The following is a 24,255-nucleotide window of genomic DNA, read 5'->3' on the forward strand; positions in this document are numbered from 1 at the left end:
AACACTGACCGCGGAGACTATCCATTACAGAGTACCGCTCCTCACAACACTATCGGCAGACCAGGGATGCTTGTGTACGGTCACAGCGAGACAACGGGATGCAATCACGGGTGTGACGAGAACTGAAACGACGATCCTGCCGTGGATATAATTGAAACGAATCACTGCTGGTTGGGTGCGATGTGTTCGCTTTCGATTTGCAGCAGCAGTGCTCCTGTTCGCCGCCAACGGCCAATGGTAACGCTGATGATGATGGTGATGCTGTTGCTACGGATACTGCTTCTGTTGTTACCGCCGCCACTACTACGGCTGGTGGATCGCCGACACTACGAATAATATCGATATGGCCTTCGTTAACGTCCGATAGTGCTGGCAGCGTGAAGGCCATGTCAGAACGGTTCATAGCAACGAGCAAGTTTCCTGCAACAGAGAGACAATGTGTTAGAGAAAGGAGCGTTAAACAATTGCATCCACGGAAATTTCTTTTACAACAAGAGAAGTGCGGCAACTTTGCGTGAACAAAAAAAATCTATCAATTTATCGATCATGCCCCCGGTGCAAAAGGTACTCCCGTCACTCAACGAATCACACAAAAAAAGCGATAAAAGCGTCTTGTTGGTTGCGTGAAAGGCAACACAAAACGCGTTGCCGATGAAGAAAGAAACTGGAAGTGAACAGTAAACATGCGCACTTGTCTTTTACCCCCTATGTGTATATGCTCAAGGCCGGGCATGATCAGTGGCGGTGGAAAGGAGCGCAACTTTTTTATCGACATTTCCGTAAACGACTCGTACACACTGCAAGCTCATCTAAACGAAAGAGATACGATCTTGCGTTTATTTTGAAATGCCTATAAAGCAATGATTTAATTTCATGTTTTTTCTATGGACGATTAAAATAATATTAGCACCAACAGCATTAGTCTTCAAAGCCATCCGGCAATTTAGGTTGGACAATATTCCGTCAGCCTACTGCGTCATACAAAAAGGCATCCACAAACCAAGCGGAGAAGCGACTCCCACCAAAGCAAACAAAAGCAGCTTCTGCTACTATTGCTGCTGTATTCGCTACATGTCTCTCGGAACCTTCAACTTCTATACCATAAACGAACGGAATTTATCTGCTAAACTCTACCACCCAACCAAACACCCACACCAGTGCAAAAGGGCATCGAGAGAAGCGAAAGCAATCAATACCAAAACCGAGAACGGCAGAGAACACTGCAACACCAACACACCGAGGACTAGCCGTGTGTTCCATTGCGTGTGCGCAATTGCATTCAATTCTGGTTCAACAAAGCGAACACACATGCAATCTATACGCACGGGTCCTACCCACACATACACAATCACTAAAAAGTGTGAGTCAAAAGGAAGCGTCGAGAGTGCGCACAATGGAAACAGCTTGACGTTTTCCTATCTTCTCTCTTATTATTTCACGCACACTCACTAAATGCGTCCTCTTCCTTTCACTCATAGTAAAAAGCTAGTAAACTCAGTGTGTTTGTATTTTTTTAAACGAATTAAACGAATAGGTCGAATTTATGACACAAATTAGTAGTAAAAAAAATAATCTCACAAACACACAAACGCAGCAAAGTGTCATGGCGATGATTCCATGAGCGCGTTCACATTCCACAGGGGATAGTATGAATTGTTCGCTCCCTCTCTCAATTCCACACTCGCTACGACACATTCTGACACATTCACATAGTTCTCACACAGCCTGACACTATTCTCCCTCTCTTAAATTTACTCACTCACATCGCATGTGTGCGTGTGTTCGTTCTCTTCGCACAAAACAAAAAACAAATATGGCGGCATTGATATTTTGCGTTGCACATTTCAACCATGCCGCGAGAGCTTCAGCTTGGCCGGCGGATAAGGAATGGGTTGCCACAACTAGCCACATTTGCTCGCATTGCAATTAGTGCACCAGGACGATCCTTAAAAAACATAACCTTACACGCTTCCAATAAAAAGCATCAATAATAATGACTTCTTCTTCCTGTTCCCATTTTCCACACACTAGAGTGTCTGCCGCGACACACATCTACACTCTCACCCATTGCGCGCACACGGCCGCAACAACCACCGTCGTCGTCACGTATGCCGAGCGAAAGCAAAGAACGGATATTTGTGGAAAGATAAAATGGCTCACTAGCACATTTTTTCGGAGTCTGCCGCATTTTTGTACCTTCTGCACTCGTCCTAAGCACACACATCCCGACTCCAGTGGCCGCGCGTCACCGGCAATCGCGATGATCGGCTACAGTTATTCAACGTGCCCGGAACGCTATGAAAAGCTGGTGGTGCTTGATTTTGTACCACCTTTGTCAACCATAACCAAACAAAGTGTTCACGTTTTCGGTTCAACGGATTGCAACTGACGCAATGGTGCTTCATGCTGGACGCGGTCTGCAGCATTGGGGATGTTGTTCCTACACTCAATTGCTGAGGAAACACACTTTCCTCACTAGGTGGGTTTGTGATGTGGTTTGATTGATAGACCGAAATCGAAGATCACACACAGCACAGCGGAACTTGCACACACATACACACACGCAAACACACACCTGCGTACCAGCGCGTTCGCATTCCAATGCTTTATCACCACTACGAGGAAAAAAGTGCATCGCCTCAGTAAACAACGCATTTATTGCAAAACCCAACTTCTCGAGATCTTCTCAACAGTTCGCAAGTTGTTTGGCACGAGCAGAAGCAACTCTGAATAAAGATGGCGCGGTAACTTTATAATAGTTTCCTGTTTGATTTTAGGAGACATTATGATTGCCGAGAATCCATCATACAAAGTTTCTGGGGCTACCGAAGGAATTCATCGCAAAAACTGCACCTAAATAAGCTAGCATAAGCGTCGAAAGTCAGCGTAAGCGCGAGCGTCTATTCTTCTATTTCTACTTGCCCAAACGGACGGAGCACGTTGTTTTTCGAGCCAGAAATGACAGCAAGTTTTGCTTCCGTTTACAACCAGCAATAGTGTGCTCCGGCGCTTCAAATACGGTCTGACATTTTACTGCATAAGACCATTTGAGGCTATAATACTAAGAGCGTTTGTGCAAAACGGTAACCATAGCAACTGTAGCCTCGGTAAATTTCAACTGAAACATTACCTCACAAAAATACCAAAAAGATTACGTTTGTTTTGCAAAAATGCACCAAGTTCCACCACCAACGGTATCAACCCGGCTTGTTTACAGAAACACAGCACATATTCGCACTTAAAATATATGTGTGTGGCGCAACCCGAAAAATATCACTTAAAACCAAAGAGAACATTCCGGTGCGTCGCAGAGGATCGGACCGCCGGGATCGGACCGTGTTGCGTAATAATAGAATTGTCAACTTGCGTTCTCTGCCTTTCCGCACATTTGACAGCATCATCCGATACCAGACACGGGAGCAGGGCGGGAAACGATGTTATCATAGCGGAATAGCTTGGTAGCAAATTGAAACAAATCATGTTGATCATTTGCTTGTGCACACCAGCGGATGTCCTATCCGTATCCGGGGGCGCTCTCCCTGGGCCTACGGAACAGTTGACACAAAACCACTTTGACGCTGGTGGTCGATAATAACATCCGCCCGTCATGCTTTGGTGTGCCAATGCGAAAGTGCGGCCCAGACCGAGAGAGCGTTCCGCAAATCCTGCTCCCAGGTCCACGGTAAAATGACAAGTCTCTCGTATCTGTGGCTCTCTCAATATGTTGTGATGATGCTCTCGTAATCGAAATGGAATCGCTCTTAGCGCCCGTGGTACCATTTTTAACTGAAAATATACAACAGAAAATGGCATAGGCCGATGATGTACCTCTCACCCCGATATGCATTCGAGAAGGGGTGCTCTAAACCTCATGCTGACATCTCTTGTGCCATTTTGCCACACTGCCCCCGGCGAAGCAGGTCAATGCACGTAGTTGTTTCACGAAGCAGTTCGTTCCGCGGCAATCACTTTTGATGATGAAAGCTACCACCTCCCTCCCTCATCATTTGCAGCAGCTGCGGTTGATTGCTCGTTCGATTGTTTTTAAATGACAACTCCCATCGATCTATGTGGAGTGCAAAGTGTGCTATGTGCAGCGCCTATCATGCCGTATCTTGTTTCGATCGTATCGTTGCTCACAGTAGGCCGATATGAGAGAGGCGCTTGACTCCTAACGACGGCCCTACAAAAATACAAATAAATCGTTACATTGTGACCAGTCGGCGGCGGCCACGGACTGGTCGCAGGATATCGAACGACCAATAAACCAATGATGCACCATTTTTGTGTGGAGTTGAAAAAACATTCAAACATACATATTACGCACACCAGTTGGAGTTGCAGAAGCACGATTCGAATTTGTGTTGCCTTCTAACCAGTTTCGTCCCGCGAAAAACTAATCGCCCCGTTAATTATAATCGAAAATATATTTTTCCACTCCTCACTCCGAGCATTTTTTTCCCTTCGCTTCAATTTCGGATCATTTTTAGGCATTTAGAAGCAGACATCAAGTTTCAGGATGCAAATCACACACACACACCATCGCACACAGTTAGTTCGTGGGCGATACCTAGAGGGCGCTACCGTCCACAGTCAGTACCGTGTAAATGCATAGGCCAATGTGTGCGTGCGTGTTTGTATGTGCCCGTGTGTACAGAGATGCAGCACAACAAGCGGAGTAAAAATACTAAATATCCATCTCAGCAGCCTGAGTCTGAGCAAAAAACAAACACAAACTGCATCTGACTAAACCGAGTCTTTGTTTTTACCGATTTCGCAACAATCGCTTTCAGAACGATGGCTGACAAAAAAGCCAGTTTCGGCGAAAAAACACATCAATCGATGCCACACCGACGAAAGGCCAGTCCGCCGTGTTTCCGCCGCACCCATTCCATTCGCCGCCTCTTTTGCCATTCAAAGCGCGTTGCAGCAATAGCGTACGGCAATGGCTACTGTGTATTCATTATAATAGTACCACCTTTTCTACTCTTCTGCTACGCGACACACACACACACCGCACACCACCATCGGTCGCGCACATAAACACGCACACACGCAGGCGCGCACTCGCGGCTCTCGATGCGGGCGCTCGAAGTGTGCGGTGGCAAGGGCCAAAGTTCCGCCGTTTCACTGATTTTTTCCTGCCATTCATCACTCCTCGCGCGCGCTCCCGTTCAACTATTTTCGCTGTTACTCTGACTTCCTTCCTCACTTTGCACTGCAAATACACGCACGCACACACACACACACACACGCAGGCACACGTTCGCACGTCGGGCACGCGGAATATTACCCTTTCGACTGGGGGATGCTGGTTGCTGCGATGCGATGAACGATATCGACGCGCGGCGACAGTAAAATCGGCCAGCAGCACATTTTTGTCCTATCCTTTTTTTTAGGTGCGTCCCCCCGCCGCCACCTCATGGGCTCATGGGGATGTTTGGATGGGTTTCCCCCTGCTATGCACTTTCCCTCGACGACGATGACACGGTTGCATGGAAAAGGAATCACGGGAAAAGTGTGTGGGAGACTTACGTTTTTGCCAGCCACTGCTCTGCTCCTGCTGGTGCCCGCAACAACTTTGCTGCTGTTGCGGCCACTTTCGGACGATTCGGTCGGTGGCGGTCGGTGTGTGTCGATGTTGGATTCTGCACTTCCTCTTCCCAAGCTGTGTGCCTCCGCCGTCGCCGCGCCACACAAACTCTGCGCGGAAAAGAGCACTTTTCGCCGCGAAACGCACAAATCTAACACCTTCACTGGCACCACATTTTGCTAGCACCGTCTGAACTCTCCAATTCTTGACTTCCAGTGCACGCTAGCGAGGAAAACTTATTACTTCTTTCTCGGACCTACGAACTTGCTTTTGCTGCTTCTGCTGCTGCATTTGGTTCTGCGTGTGGAACTCTGGCACTCTTTTCTCGACCGCCGTCGACATACTCTGTCGACATACACGTCGACTTTGGTCACATACTGTAACTGAAATGTGCCATCTATTGAAAAAAAGTAAAACTAATTAAAACTAGTAAAAATTAAAAGTAAAATTAAAACAAGCTGATTTGATAGTTTTTGACTTGTAATTAAAATGAAATCTATTTACGAAGCGTCTCGGTGATACGATTTTCATAGATGTACAAAGAAAAAACGCACATTTGTTTGCGGCGAAATGGAAATTTAAACACTTTTACCTAAGAACGGTTGCCGAAGAAAGTGTTGAATGAATAAGAAAAGAAAGGCAACAATCGTGCCAACTCGTGGTAAAATTTTTTACAATCATCAAAAATCTGTTAAATGTTATAACTGAACGAGTGGTGTTTGGTCGACTATTGATTCAAAATAGTCGGTGTTCCGTTGGTTTGACAGGTATCAAGGTTGTTACAAGCTGGGGTGAATTGCTCACTTTCTAACAAAATCAACCGTTGCAAGGGCTAATAAAAATTTCGCTATGGTTAAATTTCTCCCGGATGTTTCTTCAACGAGTATTCTATATTTACTATAGAGGAAAACCTCGTTTCATTTTCCTTATTTACGCTGAAAAGAGTCAGTATTTCTATATATACCTTGGTATGTTCCTTTCTCGCGATCATGTGTTATGTGTTTTCATCCGGCGATGAACGAATACGGTGTTTTTAGTATCGTTTGTTAGTTTGTTTCCGTCGGGCGCACGTGGGATTGCCGGTTAACGCGGACAGCTTTTGGCCGATGTAACCAGAGCGCGTTGCGAGTGGTTTATTAATAGCCCCATCGCATGTTTGGCTCCACCGGCGTGTAACAACGTGGCCCAAGAGTGCGCTTGTGAATAGTTTTTTCCCATCGATCGTACACGCGGCGAATGTAAAGTGCACCACCGTTAAATTGTCGCGTATTCGAATTTGCTTTGTTGGTGCCGCTTAGCTCATCTTTACATAATCACCATGGAGGAGCTTAGGTACGTTCATGAGGCGGGCGAATCTCGAACGTTCACCGTCGCAATTTTGTCCAGCCAGGGTGAGCACGCGGTGCGGAGAAATGTTTTGATTGAAGATAACGAGGGTCAGGGCCTTCGAACCGCGGTGAGCAACGGAGCCCCTTTCCTTCCTGTGTAAAACGATGGACCGCCTGTTGTTGTTAACTAGCTCAACTATCACCCTTTATCTGTCTACTCCACTTCCGCTAGGGATAATCTGATTGTGGGCCTTGGCAACCCGCTGCTCGACATTTCGGCCGTGGTGGACGACAAGCTGCTAAAGAAGTACGACCTGAAGCCAAACGATGCTATTCTGGCCGAAGAAAAACATATGCCAGTGTAAGGTTCAGCCCTATCTCACTTTTACGCACAAAGATTGATTGTCTATTGTGATTGTACCGCTTTGCAGCTACCAGGAACTGGTGGAGAAGTACGACGCCGAGTACATTGCCGGAGGTAGTGTGCAGAACTCATTCCGTGTCGCTCAATGGATACTGCGGCGACCGCGGGTTGCCCTGTTTTTCGGTTGCATCGGAAAAGACGAGTATGGCCGCATTCTGGAGGAGCGCGCCACCGCCAGTGGTGTGAATGCGCAGTATCAGCGTTCCAGTAAGAATCCGACCGGAACGTGCGCCGTATTAATCACCGGTACGCAGCGTAGTCTGTGCGCCAATCTGGCGGCGGCAAACGATTTCAGTCGCGAAGCCTTGGAACAGCCATCGAACGTGGAACTGCTGAACCAGACCGAGTACGTGTATGTGTCCGGGTTTTTCTTTACCGCCAGTTTCGAGAGTGTACAGTACCTGTGCCGAACGCTGCTTACGAGTCGTACGCGCACGTTCCTCATGAATCTCAGCGCACCGTTCGTGCCGATGTTTTACAAAGATAATCTCGAAGAAGTTCTTCCCCTAATCGACGTGCTGTTTGGCAACGAGACGGTAAGATTACGGAAAACCCGGACCGAGTTTTGAATAACACCGCGTTGAAACATCGTAGGAAGCGAAAGCCCTGGGCAAAGTGCTCCTGAATGGCGAGGAAGACCTGGTCAGCATCGGTAAACGGCTCACCGACTGGCGGTATACACGCGGCGGCGATAAGAAGCGAGTGGTCATCTTCACGCAGGGAAGTGACCCGGTGCTGCTATTTGCTGACGGTTGCGTACGAGAATTTGCGGTCCACAAGTTGACTGCCGACGAAATTGTCGATACTAACGGAGCGGGTGATGCTTTTGTCGGTGGCTTCCTGGCGCAGTTCGTGCAACACCGCTCCCTGGACACGTGCATCGAGTGCGGCATTTGGGCGGCACGCGAAATCATCAAGCGATCCGGCTGCACCTTCGAGGGTGAACCAACGTTCCGATCGGCATAGCTTACGGTGGTTCTGAAGCCAGACCGAAGTATCTCGAATGAAACACACCCGCCGGCTGGACGCGCACCAAAAACCGTTTTTCTACTGCAATATACAGCTGAAGGGCGAAATTAAACAAAAAGTGATTCCAATACGCCACGGTACTTATTATTCCATTCGCCTATTCAATTGCCCATTCGATTGTTTACACATTGGCCTGTTCCGTATAGAGAGAAGCTATGGCGGGATCTTCGGTTTCGTAGATAATTAGCACCTCACGGAACTTGTCGACCAGCTGAAGTAGCTGCGATCGACGCAGATTCTCAAAGTACATGATCTCCTCCAGGTGGTGTTCGCCCTTGAAGTAACCGGCCTGCCACAAGCGCACCATCAGCGCCAGGTCTTCCGGGCTCGAGGCGGCAGGAACTCGTGCTACGGCTGTACGGTCCGGTTCGGGGAAAGCCGCCAGCAATCGTCGCAGTTTGTCGTCATCGTCGTCGATCGAGGCGATGCTTTCATCGTTATCGGTGCTCGATGCAGTCTGCAGTCCGCCGCCAACGCTCGACCGATGGCTCGCTGAAGAGGGTCGCGTATTCGATGCCGCCGGTGTCGCAATCAGCCCCTCCGACAGACTGTCTGCGTAGCGATCTTCACTCAGTGAATGTTTCCGATTGGCGAATGGGACTGCGAGCGGTTGGCTCGTTGAGCCACTCGGTGCAGAACTACCGTACAGCAGCACACCGCCTATGGTCGGAGCATTCGTAGGATCTCGGTCCCGGATGTCCTTCTGCGGCGATCCCTCCATCGGTCCGTCCGTTCCTTCGATGCCATCAAGATTGGCCACAAACTGCACGTACGTGTGCAGTTGCATCAGCAGATGATGCTGCAGCATCCACAACACCATCTGCGCCAGTCGGCCCTGGCGAGCGGGATGCTGCAGCGGCGTTGTCAGATGTCCGATCGAAGTGGGAAGTGAAAAGTCACTAATCACTTCGAACAGCGACATACCGGGAAACTTGGTCGCAAATTTGTCCGGCAGATTCGAGTGAATGTTGAGCTGCGCGTCGGGGGCAATCACGTACACGTTCGTTTCACACAGCGGGTAGATAATGGTTGCTTTCGCCCAGTAAACGAGGTGACCCACGATCTGGTAGACGTAGTCGATCAGTAGCTCTGCATCGGAGGCCATATTTTGTAAGCTTTTCAGCGGGTTGTAAACTTCGATCAATTGCAGCAGCATGTTGGCACCGGATGGTGGAACGCAATCGAACAGCTCGGACGGATCAACCAGCAGCAGCATGCCGTGGTATGGTTTCAGTGCCTCCAGACACCGGTCAATCGTTTCTGGCTCAACCATGATGCCTTTTTTGTGAAATTGATGCGCCTTCTGGGGCAAGCAGAAGCACAGTGTGACCGTTTGGTTCATGGTCACATTCAGCACCCCGGTTGTGCACAGATCGTGATAAATCTGAAATTATTTTCAAGTACAATGTTCGATTTATGGAAACGAACCTCTACCTTGTGATCTGTTTACGTACGGTTTTAATAAACGGGGCCAGCGTGGTGTTCTTGAGTATCGTATCAAACACACTGACGGCCGTGTTAGCGGCCGCTGCTGCGCTCGTCACCGTCGTTTGGCCACTGGTCGCCGCCGGGCCTGTTCCGGCGACTCCGCCCGGCCCACTGGGGCCACCGGTTCCGGCCGGTGGTCCGCTCGGTTGTTCGAGAGCTTCTTGAAGGGCACTGTTTTCGTCCATCACAGCAACCATTGTTTTGATTTCGCGTGTAAAGTAACTATCGCGACGCTCTTCGTAGATCAGTGCCATACCGATGCGTTTGCTTAGCTCGTAGTAGCACCGGACGACGGAATAGCTGGCCGAGGCGTGCAGTGCGAAAACGACGTTGATCTGCACGTAGGAAGACTTTTGCTCGTTCCCAGGCAGCAGGGTCGGGTGAGATACGAACCGAACATCGTTTACCTTAAGCTCAAACTTTTGATTGCACAGTTCCGACTTGACCGCGAACAGTGTTGCAAGATCTTTGTCGGAAATCCCGTAAAGTTGGTCTGCACCGAAACGCCGGCAAGAGTTGTTAATTGACTGGTACATGGTCTCATTATCGTGTTGCTTACCGTAGCAAATATTCGTTGGAGGCACATTTTGCAAGATATCGTCCCCGGTGTTGATCAGCGAATAGGGTGTTTTTCTGGTAGGTATGACGGCCGTCTGGAACTGTTGCGGCAAATTGTACGGATAGCGGAACAACAATCGGTCGCCCTTACTGTCCGATTTTACCAAAATAATGCTCAGCGGATTAACTTCCATCGTTCTTACGGACCAGTCCAATATCTACCATTCCAATTCCACTGATAAGAATGAGTGCCGCGTGTTTGGATTGCACCGTGTGACAACATTCGACAGTGTTGCCAGCGAGCTCGACAGTTTGCTATCGAACAATTCGAACATAAACAAAGCGACCGTCACCGTTGAATTCCTCGGAAAAATAAGAAATCCCCCGCTACTAAGCCAAAGAATTAATTAAGCCATTTATTTATTAGTCGTCTCCGAATGTCGATCTCGCTTGAGACTAACACAATTGCAACTCAGGAATTTCATCGTTACCGTAGCAAACTTAATCGACGTTAAATCAATACATGACCCACATTCGCCAAACACGGAAGTAGCAACGGAGCAACGGTATTAGCAACGGGCGCGTTGGTTCGATGAAACACGTGGCGGATGCTAATCCCTGGATAATGAAAGCGTGGCGGAGGCACCGACTACCGCATTAGGGTTTCGCCATCTGGCTATGGTACTGTTGCTGGAGCTTCTGCAGATTCGCACGGTACTTGTCCTGCTTTTGCTCGAGCTGGTTAATATTTTCCGAGCAGCGTTTCAGCTCTTTCGTAATGTATTCGATACGTTTCCCGACATTCTGTTTGCTTTCTTCCAGCTCCTGTTTCACCAGCACAGGGCCGTACAGTTTGTAAACCTGTGGCGGAAGGGAAAAGGGGATCCACATTAAAGAGCGACCATCTGGCGCACGAACTGTCGGCCATAGCTCCGTGCGTTGCACGTACCGTGTTGGTTGGTTTGAGCATTTGAAGCTCCTCCAGAATACTTTTATTCTCTAGATATTGTCCATCGAGCTGCTGCTGTGTTTGCATGAGCTTTGAGAATTCTATAAAAGGCGAAAAACGGAACCACTCATTACCGGCAGATTCGACACGGGTTTGGCAATGTGCGGGCGCGGGTTTTGCGTACCTTTCTGGGAATCTCTGAAGTTTTTCAGCTCCGAATCGAGCTTGCGTTGCAGTACGGCGGTTTCCTTGTCCATTGTTGCAGTAAATCTCGGTGAGCAGCGAGGATCAGCGGCAGCACAGCACAGAAACTTTGATCCTTCTCGTGTGTTTTGTGGATTTGCGGTTTGACAGTCACACCGATTCCGACAGTGCTGCCAGCATCGTTCAAAACACTTCACTTCACCCGACCAAGGTGTGTACAACGTGCACAGGATGATTTTGAAAAAAGCGGGTTCTCTCACAAAGTTGCGATTAAAACAACTGATTTAGTAACAGCAAATTTGCATCCTTCAAACAAAACTGATTAAAAATTTCTTGGAGCGTATCACGAAAAGTAATTTAGAAATAGTACAAAGATTGGAGTAGAATGATCCAACCGCCTGCTGGCGCTGCATTGCACAAAACGGAACGGGTCGATGCAGTTGCACTATGCACCGTTCGGCGGAGAGTCGATGCACTTCAATCAAGAGAGTGACCGTTGGGAAAAGATACACCGAGGAAAGAGAGACGAAGTCTCCCCGGCGAAGAAGAGAGAGCCTGTTGCCGAACGAGCGATGCATTCTCTTCTAACGGCCGATTTGTGACCCCATCAGAATATTGAGCTTTAGCTGTTAGATAACGAAAAGGGCGAGAGAGCATGGTGCGACTAAGATGATGATGAGCGACTCGCGGTCTCGCGGTTCAAGCCAGAGCAACAAACGTTCAGTTCCCGGTTTACTATCGCCCAGATTCGAACGCGAAACCGCGATCGACGAGATAATCGGCCGTAGTGGTCACGCTCCGCGCTAGGTAACGCATCTCCCTAGCGAACCCGTTTTCTTCCCCCCCCAGTTAGTGTACGGCACAGAACGTTTACAATTTAGGCACAATGTTGCCGCAAGTGCGTCGTGGTAAAGAAGGATTGCGTGCTTCTTGATGTAACGTTTGTTAGTTTTGCTCGTGCCCCGCTAATATTTGCCGCCTGATTAGTGGACTGATTAGTAGTAAGAAGCTCGCTCTCTCTCTCTCGCTCGCGGCGGAATAAAAGTGCGAAGAACTCACAATCGGAAGTATTCCCGCGGGAGACGGTGGCCGAAAGGATTGTATAATCTTTCACGCACGCCAATGTGTGACGGAACTTGTGACGCTCCCGGAATTCCGTACTTTCGTTGGAGTAGCTGATGGTGCAACCTGCGGAAAATTTATATGCTCAGCCAGGCCACCACTTCCGGTGGTGTCCCGGTGCAACCGGAAGATGACGGCATGGCGAGAGCGAGAGCGAGAGAAGCGAGCCCAGCAAAAGCGGAGGCCGGTTGGGGAATCGATTTTCCCAAGTTTGTGAAATTCTCGCGCTCGGACAGAGGACGGCAACACCGAGTGGTGTGGCTACCCCGACAGTATCGGTGCCCTTTGGAATAGTTCCAGAGGACAAATGCTCTGTAAAATTAGCCAAATAATCTCGTAACCACCAAAAAGGAAGCGGACGTCGGGGGTGCCGCTGGAACTTCCTGGGAAGTGGTGCTGCTGTGGCTGCGGCTGCGGTTGTTTTGATGCTCCGATTGGACGTGACAGGTTTCGCGGGGGCCCGACGATGATTAGGAGATCCGCGATGCCTTGGAGATGCCTCTTATCACACCGTAAATTCGTTCGTTCTTCGCCCCAGCACACAGTGGCCGATGGTCCTAGTGTGGCCGCTGTAACACATGATTTCCTCATCAGACCTCGGACAGCCGTTTTGTGGTTGCGAAAAAACAAGTTTAATAACGATTGTGTTGATCAAGCGGCGGCGTGTGGACCTTGCGTTGAACGTATTCGCGAAATTAGCCCACCGTAGGTGACGAAATATTGCACAACCGGCCGCCGCCGAAAGCACCAGAGAGAAGCATTTTCATTTTTCTTTGCAACGAAACAGAAGTTCCTTCGCTGCTGCTGATTGTTCTGGTGCCTCGCAACGCCATACATACACACGCCCGCCAGGGGGGGTTGACATATGGACATATGCTCGGCAAGGGGGCAATGCTAGGCAACGGTATAGCCCCATCAGGCGCCAAGAGCTTGTGTGTGCGGCGAGAGTGTGTGTGGGTTTTCGGTGGTGGCCCGTCCGCGGTTCTTGGCGGTGGCGGCTGGTGGCGGCGGCAAAGAGCATACGGTGCATTTTCCCGGCGACGGCTATGGTTACATAACAGCTGATCTCGTGCATAAACGTGCTCTCTCTCTCATTTTCTTTTACCGTTATAACCTCTCCGCTGGTTGGTTGAGTGCTCAAACTCGCGGCTCGCGGCACACCGGCAAACGGCGCTTTTCCCAATTGAACTCGGCACTCGCTTTCCTTCGCTGGCGGTCGAGAAAAGTTAGTTTGTTGTTACTCCCGTAGCGCCTGCTTTGCTGTTGTGATTTGGTAGTGTGTTTTATGCTGCCTAAGAATAGGGATGGTCCCTTCCGACAAAGCCGGCATCGCCATAAATAAGGGCCAGAGATAGAGAGGCTCATTTTCTTCGTATCCTACAGAAGGAGAGATAAAGAAAGAGTTTAGTGAAACAAAACACAAACCCCAAAACATGCCTTGGCTGTCCTTCGTGTGACTTCCATCGGGAAAGTTCCACTCGAGAGAGTGATAGCCCTCCGCTAGACCGGAAGGCAACACGCACCGTCACCGTCAGCCTCATTTGTATTGTAATGCACGCCGCTGAACATGCACCCCACCTAAACCCCTCCTGCCCTCGAGTGCAGATGCACATTTTTGGCAACCCGCTGCAGTGCTCGTGAATGCGTACGAATGCAGGCGTAGAAACAAGAAGGAAAGCAAGAGATGCCAGATTCGAACGTGCAGCGGCGAACTAAAAGTGTCTTTGCAAACTGACTGAAATCGTTTTACTACCGTTTGCTGCGTGGCCTGATCGTCTCTCGGTTCCCTCCGACAAGAATGTGGCGAACAGAGCACGGCACGGCACGGCACGGCGAATCGGTTCTGCGGTTCATTTTCTTTGTTACTTTTCCGTGCCGTCCGTGCTGTTTTGTGGCATTGTAACCCGTTCGCATTGTTTCTTTTCTGTTCCGTGAGAGTGTTTTTTTGGGGGGGAAATGTGCATTTCTGCAACTGAGCACTCGATCAGAGTGCGCGACGACAAGGACGAAGGCGCCTGCCAGCAAGATCTGGTTCGTGTGTTCGTGCTCCCAGCTTGCTTTAACCTTGCTTTGGTTGCCTTTGGCTAGCGTGGTGTGAGCCATCTCACTCGCTAACCATCCTTTAATGCTGTTTGCCGTATGACATTGAAGATGGAAACGTTGTTCCAACAACGTTCGGGCGCCTAGGCATCGAAAAGAAGCAGCAGACGGCCGTCCGTCCCGCGGCGGCCGGCTTCACACTAATTCCGTAGCGCACCGCAGCGCCGCCCCTAGTCTTCGCCGCCGCCGCCACCGGAGCACGTGAGTGAGCTGTCGTGTCGTGTCGTCGTCGCTGATTATGCAACGGCGCGGCGGCGGGGCAGAAAGGGGCGAAGAAAATACAGAACCCCCCTTCGTGGCCCAGGCGGAGAGTTACATTTTAAGACTCGAGTCTCTCCCCGTGGTCCGCGATTTGTTTTTTCTCAGTTCAGTTCAGCGTTTTTTTTCTTACCTTTGCGTGCCGGACCGATTCCGGAGTGCCCGGACCGTTCATTTTGACGTTTTGGGTTCGATCGCGACAAATGGCTGCCGCTGGCCGGGGCCGGCCGGAAGCGTAAATCGAGTGCGAAACGCGAAGAAGAATGTGAACCGTTGCCGCTAGTTCTGTAGTTCAACCTTCATAGAAGTGTCCGGGTGGGGAAGGACTGGGCTGGTGGTGGTGTCAGAGCGATGGCAGCAGCGATCGTTCGCAGAGGATGCCAAGAGACGACGGGTGTTCGGCTTTCGGCTCGCTGGTTCGTGGACAAGGACTCGCGAGCACTCAGTAGTAGCAGCATCAGCATCAGTAGTAGAGTGGTGTTGCCGTTCACCGTGAAGCTACTGCTGCTGTTGCCACCACCGTCGTCGTGTGTGCGCCGGCTGCTGCCGACGAGGACGAGACGAGGAAGGTGCTGAGTGATTATCTAAGCGCGCGCGGGCGGGTGACATGCCATTTGGGGGCCATTCGGACGTTGCGCATACCCAGAGTGAAATGGCCACGATCGGGGCACGCGTTAGGTGTGATCGCAGAATCCGGTGCCATCTTTCCAGTGTTTCCAGCTGCCCGCAGTTGTGCTAAATGTCTCTTCTCTTCTCTCGGTTACAGAGATCGATTCGGTGGGGGGTCGCCGACTTAAGGGTGTGCATGTGTGAGAAACGGCGCGCGCGTGTGAGTGTGAGAGGTTAGTGTGAAAATGTTTTAGTTCTAGAGCGGAACAGCGACACAGTGTCCTCAGCGGGGGGGGCCAGTGAATTAGAACAGAGAGAGAGCAGCAATCGAATTTTAGGATCAGTAAGAAAGGATCAGGTTCACGAGAGTCCGAGACGGTCAACAATCATCCCCGTGGGCCCAACGTAACCAACAGTCCCCGTCCGTAGCATCCAGACCGGCAACAGATCGAACGAAACGAGTCCCGGGTGTGTGGCTGCGTCGCTGCGTGCGTCTATAGCAGTCCGAACAGCACCAGAAGTGGCCATCCCGTCGCTTCGTTTGCCCGTCGTCGTCCTAGCCGAAGGATAGCGTGTCTGGGACGTCGCACCGCCAGGAGCTTCAGCGTGCCCCTAGGAAACTCTCGATGGCGAAGGGTGCCAAGAAGAAAACCAAATGGGTCTCGTTGTCGCTGGACGGTGCCAACACAACCACCTCCTCGGGGGCTCCCGGGTCCGACAGCGAGCAGCACCACCAGCATCCCTACCACCACGGTAAGAGCAGCAACATCTTCGTCGTCTGGAGTCGGAACACTCGGATTGGGCGAAAAGTATACAATGTCTGCCTTCGAAGTCCCGCTGCATTGGTCCCGCCTGCGTTCTTGCGATCCAGAAATAAACTCATCACGTGGTGTCGAGTCGATGGACCGACCGGGGCATCTTGGGCACCGCGACTAAACGGCGTGCAGACGGTTCGGAGGATCGCCGCTCTCGATCTGTGCATGTGGAGCGATATGTCTTCGATCTCTCTCTCCTTCGCCTCTTTCTCTGGAAGGCGCAACGGAATAACTTAACACTGTTCGCCGGGGCCATGCTTGCGGCGGGCTGGTATTGTTGATTCAGCCAATTAACTCCGCGGCTCCGCGGATGCTGCTGCTGCTGGTGCTCTAGTTGCTCTGGGGCCATGCTCATTATGATCCACTTTCTAATCAGCTGCCGGTGCCCGTAAAGGTGCCGACCCTTCCCGACTTACCTGACTTCCAACCTGGCCTGCGACCGGTGCCGTGTGTTCCCCCGGCCGGAAGCGAGTTTAAGGTTCATCCACTCCGGGCGAGCGGGGCGTGATGGATTCGTTCGGGAGTCGCGTGGTTCGCCACCCCAAGATAAGATATGCGCCCCCGGAGGGAGAGCGCACATGTGTTGTGGAAGGGTCTCGGTCACATTTACCTAAACCGTTTGCCGGTGGCCCCCTCCGCTCCGTGCTCTCGCTTCACTTCGGCATCTGCCGGTCCAGGGCGATGGTAACGGGGCGTCGTTAAAATAGAATCAGACATGCTCTGACGGGCTACGCTTTTTGCTGACGGGCTTCCCTTGTCCAAATACCGTGTCCTCCCATACGCGCATCTTGTCGCTGGCGCATACCTTATGTGTCTGCTTATCTGAAATGAAAAAGAAGGACACAACAAATGTGGATCGAAGAGAAGCAGCTCACACGGATTGATTAAATAACGCCGGGCTTTTGGGACGGCCGGTCCAGTTCGCTGTCGCTCTCTCTGCCGTGTCTCTCTATCTTTTATCGCTCCCCGGCCCACCGAAGCCACCGTCAAGTCTTGCATCATGCATCCCTCATGGGCGGAAAGAGCAATGGTGGCGCTTGATTACATCAGGTTTGTGTACCGTTCTAGAGGAGTGTCCCTGAGTGCGCGCGATAAGTGCGCGATTTCGGGGGTCGACTGCGCTCTCCACGGTGCCACGGGTTTGTCTCTTAAACCCTTACGTAAGTGGCCGCGTGATTATGTGGGTCACCCGCTTTCCCGCTTTCTCGCTTTTTGGGGATAATTGACTAACGGATGGATGCTGCGCCGCTGTCCGGCCGGCCAGAGGGCATTCCACTTTTGGCTCGACATTTTCGTCCTCCGTGTAAGTGTGCTCAGGGCCCCCGCGCAAACAGTGAATGGTCAGTCGGCGATCGATCGGGCACATGTTGGGCGGATGCCAGCGAGATGTCCCCAACGACGGGCGTGCATATGAATAATGAGTTGAGTGGGGATGGATTCCATCCCCATTAACGAGAGCGGCCGGTTTGTGGTCTCTGTCTAGGAATGTTCGATAAGTGCTTGAACGTAAAATTTGCGTTAGATTATTGATGTTGATGGCGTTTAGTGTTCCATTCGATCAACACGAGTGGGTACGAAGGATCCGAGGGCCATCGGAGGGGATCTCGGACACAACAACAAATCCGCGAGAACGCCTGGCCTCGGTCACATGATGGCTGCGCTGCGCTGCGCTGTGTCGTAAGACGCAGCCCTTCGGACAGCGCCACCGAGCGCGTGATCGCGCTCCGTTGGGTGAGAGGATCACTCCCCCCCCGCCCGTGCTTGTCGATGCGAATGTTTTCCAATGTGTGCGGCGCCCGCACACACCCGCGCGCGTGTTTGCGGCGGAGTTGACGCCCGGCGAAGGAACACTATTTTTGGTGACGCAAGGACTAGGCTAGGCGGCGTGTGACACATCGCGTACGCCACGAAGAACGACCCGAGGGCGGCGGCGAGGGGACAGGCGCAGGCATTCACTCACTTCACGACAGAAGCAGCCGCAATAGGTGCTCCTCGGTTACGGACACACGGTTTACGGATTACCTTTTTAAAAATAGCTTACACTTTACTTTTCTTTTCTGTTGCCAAAATTGTACAATTTTACTGTAAAGACGACCGAGACCGAGCGAGGGGCCGAACAAGGTAACATTGTGGTCCGACAGAGCGACAGAGAGCGGAAGCTTCGGTATCTGGGCAGGATCCACTGGTTTTTGATGGTTGTTTAGTGCAAGACAACCCGAGCAGAGTTATGGCACCGTAATGATCTGGATTATTTTGCAGAGTGTTCGGAACCCGTGCGTGTCCTTCGAGTCGCTAAACGTTCAACCACCTTCTATAAATATAGAGCCTAGTTTGATTGAACGTCAAAAAACTGCACTGCACCGTTTTTTGTGGCAATAATCTAAGTGACCACACGGATTCATTCTAGGTCCGCGTAACAAATCCTATCACCATGGGCCACTGAGCACACTGAAGCACGGCAGCAGCAAAGAGTCACCGATCAGCGGCGCTGGTGACGGAGCAGTGAGCGTGCCGGCAAGCACCGCCACAGCCACCGAACAGGAACAGAGTGGCCACCGGACCGATACCAGCGGTGACTCGGCTAACGGGTCCGGCTCGGAACGACGCCAGTCGGCGCCCTACCATAAGCGAAGGCCCCAATCTTCGTACTACTCGGACCGGCGCAGCCACGCAGGCTGGAACTACAGTAGCAGCAGCAACGGTGGCCGAAGCCACTACGGTTACTACGGAGCGGCGAACCGGAGATCGTACTACGACAGCCATGGCCGAAGAGCAGCACCGCAGCACGCCGGCCGGCCCGACGACGACGGCACGGCCAGCAAAACGACCACCGCCAACGAAGGTGGAGGAACCAATACGATAAACGATGGTAAGATGGTGGCGCACGGTTCCCGATTAAGATTCCCCGAAATGTATTCCCCCATGTCCACAGATGAGTACACGAGAATCACCACTCCGCGACAGGATGTTCTGTTCAAGAAGGGGTACCTTTCGCGACCGAAACCGACGACGGGAACGGCGACGGCCGGGACGACCGCCAGCACGTCGAACGAGAACACGGCGTCCAGTTCGATCGCCGGCACGACCGGCAGCAGCAGCAGCGAGGGCAGCGACGGTGGAAACGGTGGTGGCAGCAACAGCATTTCCACGACCGAGTCCATCACGTCCGACTACGGTGGGTCGTTTGCGGCCGACTCCTACGGTGGCCCGATCCCGTGCCTACCGTACGGGTACTTCACCGAAAACGGTGTGCTTGTGATGAATGGTAAGCGATGCCCTCCGGGGTTGTCTCCGGGGCTCGGATTGACCGATCCGATTCCGTTTCCGATAGGTTTTGCGGTCGACAACAATGGATACTCATACTTCAACGGAGGTCAGACGTACATCTATCCCCCGAACTTCGGCAACTGCCCGCAGCAGCAGTCTGCGGTAGAAGGTGCGGAAGTGCCAGGTGTGATCTACACCGACGATGGAACGATCGTGGCGGCGGAACCGATCGATGGATTGGCGACGGCCGCATGCTTAGACGGCTCAGAAGTCCCAGGTCCAGCAGTAGCAAGGGATGAAACCGCGGCTACCGCAACGGACCCAGCGGAGGCTTCCGAGTCGGAGGCGGCCGTTCCGGATGGGTTCATGGTGCCGGTGATGTGTACCGATCCAGCCACTCCTGCTGACGGCACACTAACGGGGACGGCGGGCGAAGCCTTGGAAGTAGAGGAAGGATGCTATCAGTTCGGAGATGCGGCCTACGATATGGGACAGTTCTGCAGCTCGCTCTACTACCAGCCACCGTGGTTCATGAGCCTGTACGACGACGGTAGGTTCTGCTAGGGCTGCTGATGTTGAGGTGCTTTTTGTGCCTAACTAACCCCGTTAAATTTTCCCCGCAAAAAAAAGGAATGCAAACGGCAGCCCCGGAGTATCTGATGCCCAACGGAGAGGTTTACACGCATCAAACGGGCTTCAGGAAGCGCAAGAAACGGTTCCGTAACATCGATGAGGTAAGAACATTCGGGTGGGACTTTAGATTGCTTCCTTAACCGCTATCGGTGCCTTCTTTTCGTTACTCAGCTGGACGAAAGCGGCACTTGCATCGGTACCGGTGATGTGCCGGCATCGCTAGTGGTGAGTTTAATCCAAGCAACCACCTGAAATAGAAACTAACCTCAGAAACCTTGGCGCTTCCTACCCACAGTACGGCAACGCTACGTTCGAATGTAACTTAGTTCCTACCCTGAGCGCCACCGTTTCCGGTCAGCAGCCGTATCAGCTGAACGCCGACGTACGAGAGTTTCTTCCGACCGTTCCAATGCCGGCTCCCGATCCGATGATCGGCGCCGCAAACGAACAGATTTCATCGGTCGAGGCGACACAAAGCCTACCGCGATCGGGTCGAAAGGATAATGCTCAAAAGTCATCCAAAAATGCTTCCACCGCGGCCAAGCAATGCAAGACGGGCGCGAAGAGTCAGCTGACACCCGCGGTTGTGAGTGACACCAGTTCGGCCACCGTCATCGTATCCGCTCGTGCGGAAAACCGAGCGTTGGCCGCCGCACAAAAGAACCGCCGGAAGGATCTGATCGAATCGACCCGTGCGTTTGCCGAACAGAACATCGATCTCACGCGCCCGAAAATCGCGACCGGCGGCGGCGGCGGCGGCGGAGTGGGGACGAATGATAGCGAAATGTTCTGGACCACGGTCCGGAAGGGTGGTAAAAAGCGAGTGGAACAGAGCTCACCGGAACCCACCGTAACGGATGTGAGTCATCGCAGAAGTCCTGCGCATGAGGAGAGCGTCACGAAGCAATCGGCGCCGGTGGACAGGGCCGCCACGGTTGCGTTGGTGAGTAATTCGGTTCCGGTTGACACGGTTCTTAGCCCTCCGGTCGCGGCATCGCCACCGGTGACTACGGAGGCGGTAAACAGACCGGTAAAGAGTAAGAAAAAGACACAAAAGCACAAAAGACAGCACCGGAAGCCGGGTGGCACCGGTGGCGGCTTCCATCGGCAGCCGCTCGAAGGTTTCCAGTTGATCGAACCGGAATTTCCTTCCGCGACTTCGACGGTGCAGCGTGCGCGAGGTTGTAACGAGAGTGCGCCAAACGATCAACGTGATGAGGCCGAAGATGATGACCAATGCCTCGGTTGCGACGATGGCCACGATGATGATCTGACGACGGTTGTCGAGAACGATGATCCTGGCGAAACGCCGGAGGATACTGAAGTAAGCACCAATTGGCCGGCGGAAGTGGTGACCGGCGATGAACTGATATGTGATATGACCGTGGAGGATGTTCCCCCCGAACCGGAAGCTGAGCCACTAGCGATCGTGGGTGAGGCTCATCACGAAACGGTGCTACTGCCGTTGCCGGTGTCGTCGGCTCCGGTGGCCGAGCAAGCGAACGCCCTTCATGAGACTGAGACTGAGCAGGAACGTTCGACGGAACTCCTGGACAATATTGCAATACCAGTGGCGAACGACCGGGAAGATGATGTCCGGTCAGTTGTTGCGGCGAGCATCGTTGACCACTGTCCAGAATCAACGGCCAAGGCCATAATAGGGGTGATGGATGGGCAACAGGAAGAGGTTGCGGGACTACAGGAAAACACGCCAATCGCCGACGGACAGGTCGCAAAACCTTTGCTAACCATTGCTGCCAAACAACGGTCACCGGCCACGAGCGACAAGGAGGACGACGAAGAGGACGATCGAGTCGAGCGTCGGGATCTGGCCGCGGGAGGCCCGCACGGAAAGCGGGACAGTGTGTCCGGTGGTGGGTACACGGAAAGCATCGATTCGGGTCTCCAGAGTCCGGCCCCGTGCGGATTGGCTTCGCCGGAAGCATCGTCCATGGTGAGCTCGCTCGAAAGCGAACCACCAGGCACGGGCCACCAGACACTGACAGCGGAGCCGCAGCAACCGTTGAGCCAGCTGGTCGGCCGGTGGCTCTCCCGCAAGCTGGAGGTACACGATCCGGACGAGGTGTTTGTGTTGCCGCACAGTAATCCGCTGCTCATGGAGCGCCTGCAACGGTTCCAGCAGCTCCAGCGGGGCCGTGACCGTCTCGCTTCCGATGCGTACGAATCGGAGGGCGTGGACGATGAAGCGGATGACGACGACGATCGGTCGCCGGATACCGATAGCGACTACATGAGCGACGGTCAGGGACGGCTTGATGCTGGGGATGGAGGCACCGGCACGAACAATCCGAACTCTCCGACCAATCTGCCCGCACCGGTCTTCGCTGGCACCGAGCACGACGACCACGGTGGTGGCCACAAACTCAATCTCCACCTGAGCTCCTCCACCGCTTCCGGTGTACTTAATGGGAGCGCTGTTCCGTTCGAACCCGAATGCCGAAAGGCGACCGCATCGAAGCGCTGCCTTATCATGTAGGCTCGCGGTACTGAGAAATGCTTAAATCCACACCATTGCCTTTTTCCGCACACATACACACACACATACGTATACACGAAATTCCCGTCGCATCATAACGGCACACGTTCCGTGAACCGTAGCACCGTAGCGCGTGTTGGTGCAGCTTTTTGCTCTGCTTCACCGACCCACAAAAAGCCGAAACGGATCTACGAAAGGACCCAGGACCTGCGGTCCGTTAGTTCATCATCATCGTTAATGTTAGTAGAACGCGGGGTACGTGCGGACGGCGGACGGCCCTTCACCGTCGTCTGCGTCGATATCCGCGAACCTCCGAGCCGCACCACCGCACCGGTGTTGGCCGTTGGACATGGAACAATGGCCCGCCGCCCAGGAACGGACAGCCCCTCCCTTCCGTAAAGTAGCAGTAAGGGCCCTTCGCCTTTCGCTCCGTCGTGCCCCGGGAAGCACGCACCGCGCGGTCGTTTGTAAATGTTTCTTTTATAAAGCGATCGGACGAAACTAAAAAAAAAAATGTTTGATATAACCCTTTAGTGCGTTACGTGGCCAAGCACCGGCCACGCGTTGAAGCCCGTGTTCCCGTTTGTCGGTTTTGTTTCCCGTTTTTTTTTTGTTTTACTATACTCGCATTAGTGGAAAGTTTTAAAATAAGAACCTGTCGACGACGACGACGACGCCGCCGTCGCCGGAAGTGCACCCCACAGCCTGTTGAATCGATGCATATTAAAGAATAGAATGATAATTTAATTATTGAACTCGCAAAGTGAAGAAAAAAAGTGCAGAGCGTGCAGAGCAAGACAGACAGAGAGAGAGGGAGAGAGAGACCTGGGATTGAAATTGACTACTAGAGCGTACAATAATAAAATTAATAAAAGAGGAAGCGGAACTGTTTGAGACACAGTCCGAACAGCGAGCGAAGATGAGACAAAAAGGATGAAATAAATAAATGAAAAAATCCCCACCAACAGCAGCTCAAACTGTTGGGGCTCAAGTTGCAAAACCAAGGGTCGATCGTCGATCATTGTCATTATCCATTCCTGGGATCCATTCGAAAGAAATCTAGCACGATCTGCGCGAAGAAGTGACTATGTTGGTTCTGAGGATCGTTTCGAGTAGATCACCGGCTGGTGGCTGGATAGCTGGACATGTCCCGAAGAAGTGTCGCCGACCATGATGCGCCATTGAGGCCATGTCTCATAAAACCATGTCCTTGACCTATAACAAGTCAGTCGTCAGCTGGCTGCGGGCGCCTTTTCTTCTTGGCCGCCCCGGTTCATGTTTCGCAATTAATCGGCCGTCGGGTGTGTTTGTTTTTCGGACCACTTTCAAACAAGCGAAGGTCAGTGCGCGCACGGAGCATAGACTTGGTGGTCACGCAAAC

General features: G+C 52.1%; 4 protein-coding genes across 6 annotated transcripts; 2 read left to right on the forward strand and 2 right to left on the reverse strand.

The window, feature by feature from the left end:
- Positions 1-6,607: 6,607 nt before the first annotated feature.
- Positions 6,608-8,445, forward strand: LOC128269382 (uncharacterized). Its single transcript, XM_053006833.1, has 4 exons — positions 6,608-6,925; positions 7,154-7,282; positions 7,353-7,881; positions 7,940-8,445. Exons 1-4 carry the CDS (start codon positions 6,912-6,914, stop codon positions 8,309-8,311), a joined length of 1,044 nt encoding a protein of 347 aa, XP_052862793.1. The 5' UTR covers positions 6,608-6,911; the 3' UTR covers positions 8,312-8,445.
- LOC128278781 (GATOR complex protein NPRL3) lies at positions 8,444-10,614 on the reverse strand. Its single transcript, XM_053017510.1, has 2 exons — positions 9,829-10,614; positions 8,444-9,758 (listed from the first exon to the last, which is right to left on the reverse strand). The coding sequence occupies exons 1-2, from the start codon at positions 10,612-10,614 to the stop codon at positions 8,496-8,498; spliced, it is 2,049 nt and encodes a 682-aa protein (XP_052873470.1). The 3' UTR covers positions 8,444-8,495.
- Positions 10,615-10,811: 197 nt separating this feature from the next.
- Positions 10,812-11,697, reverse strand: LOC128267647 (probable prefoldin subunit 6). The gene is made up of 3 exons (XM_053004533.1): positions 11,554-11,697; positions 11,370-11,470; positions 10,812-11,281 (listed from the first exon to the last, which is right to left on the reverse strand). The coding sequence occupies exons 1-3, from the start codon at positions 11,624-11,626 to the stop codon at positions 11,078-11,080; spliced, it is 378 nt and encodes a 125-aa protein (XP_052860493.1). The 5' UTR covers positions 11,627-11,697; the 3' UTR covers positions 10,812-11,077.
- Positions 11,698-12,296: 599 nt separating this feature from the next.
- Positions 12,297-23,865, forward strand: LOC128268632 (uncharacterized). Of its 3 annotated transcripts, none has more exons than XM_053005771.1 (8): positions 12,297-12,380; positions 15,820-16,415; positions 18,885-19,346; positions 19,410-19,742; positions 19,809-20,294; positions 20,375-20,478; positions 20,549-20,602; positions 20,673-23,865. In XM_053005771.1, the coding sequence occupies exons 2-8, from the start codon at positions 16,289-16,291 to the stop codon at positions 22,872-22,874; spliced, it is 3,768 nt and encodes a 1,255-aa protein (XP_052861731.1). In that variant the 5' UTR covers positions 12,297-12,380; positions 15,820-16,288; the 3' UTR covers positions 22,875-23,865. The 3 variants fall into 3 exon arrangements, with proteins under 3 accessions (XP_052861731.1, XP_052861733.1, XP_052861730.1); XM_053005773.1 differs by lacking the exon at positions 12,297-12,380 and adding an exon at positions 15,544-15,622; XM_053005770.1 differs by lacking the exon at positions 12,297-12,380 and adding an exon at positions 15,576-15,731.
- Positions 23,866-24,255: the final 390 nt, after the last annotated feature.

Source organism: Anopheles cruzii, chromosome 2, assembly GCF_943734635.1.
Source record: "Anopheles cruzii chromosome 2, idAnoCruzAS_RS32_06, whole genome shotgun sequence".
In the NCBI taxonomy this organism is placed as follows: domain Eukaryota; kingdom Metazoa; phylum Arthropoda; class Insecta; order Diptera; family Culicidae; genus Anopheles; species Anopheles cruzii.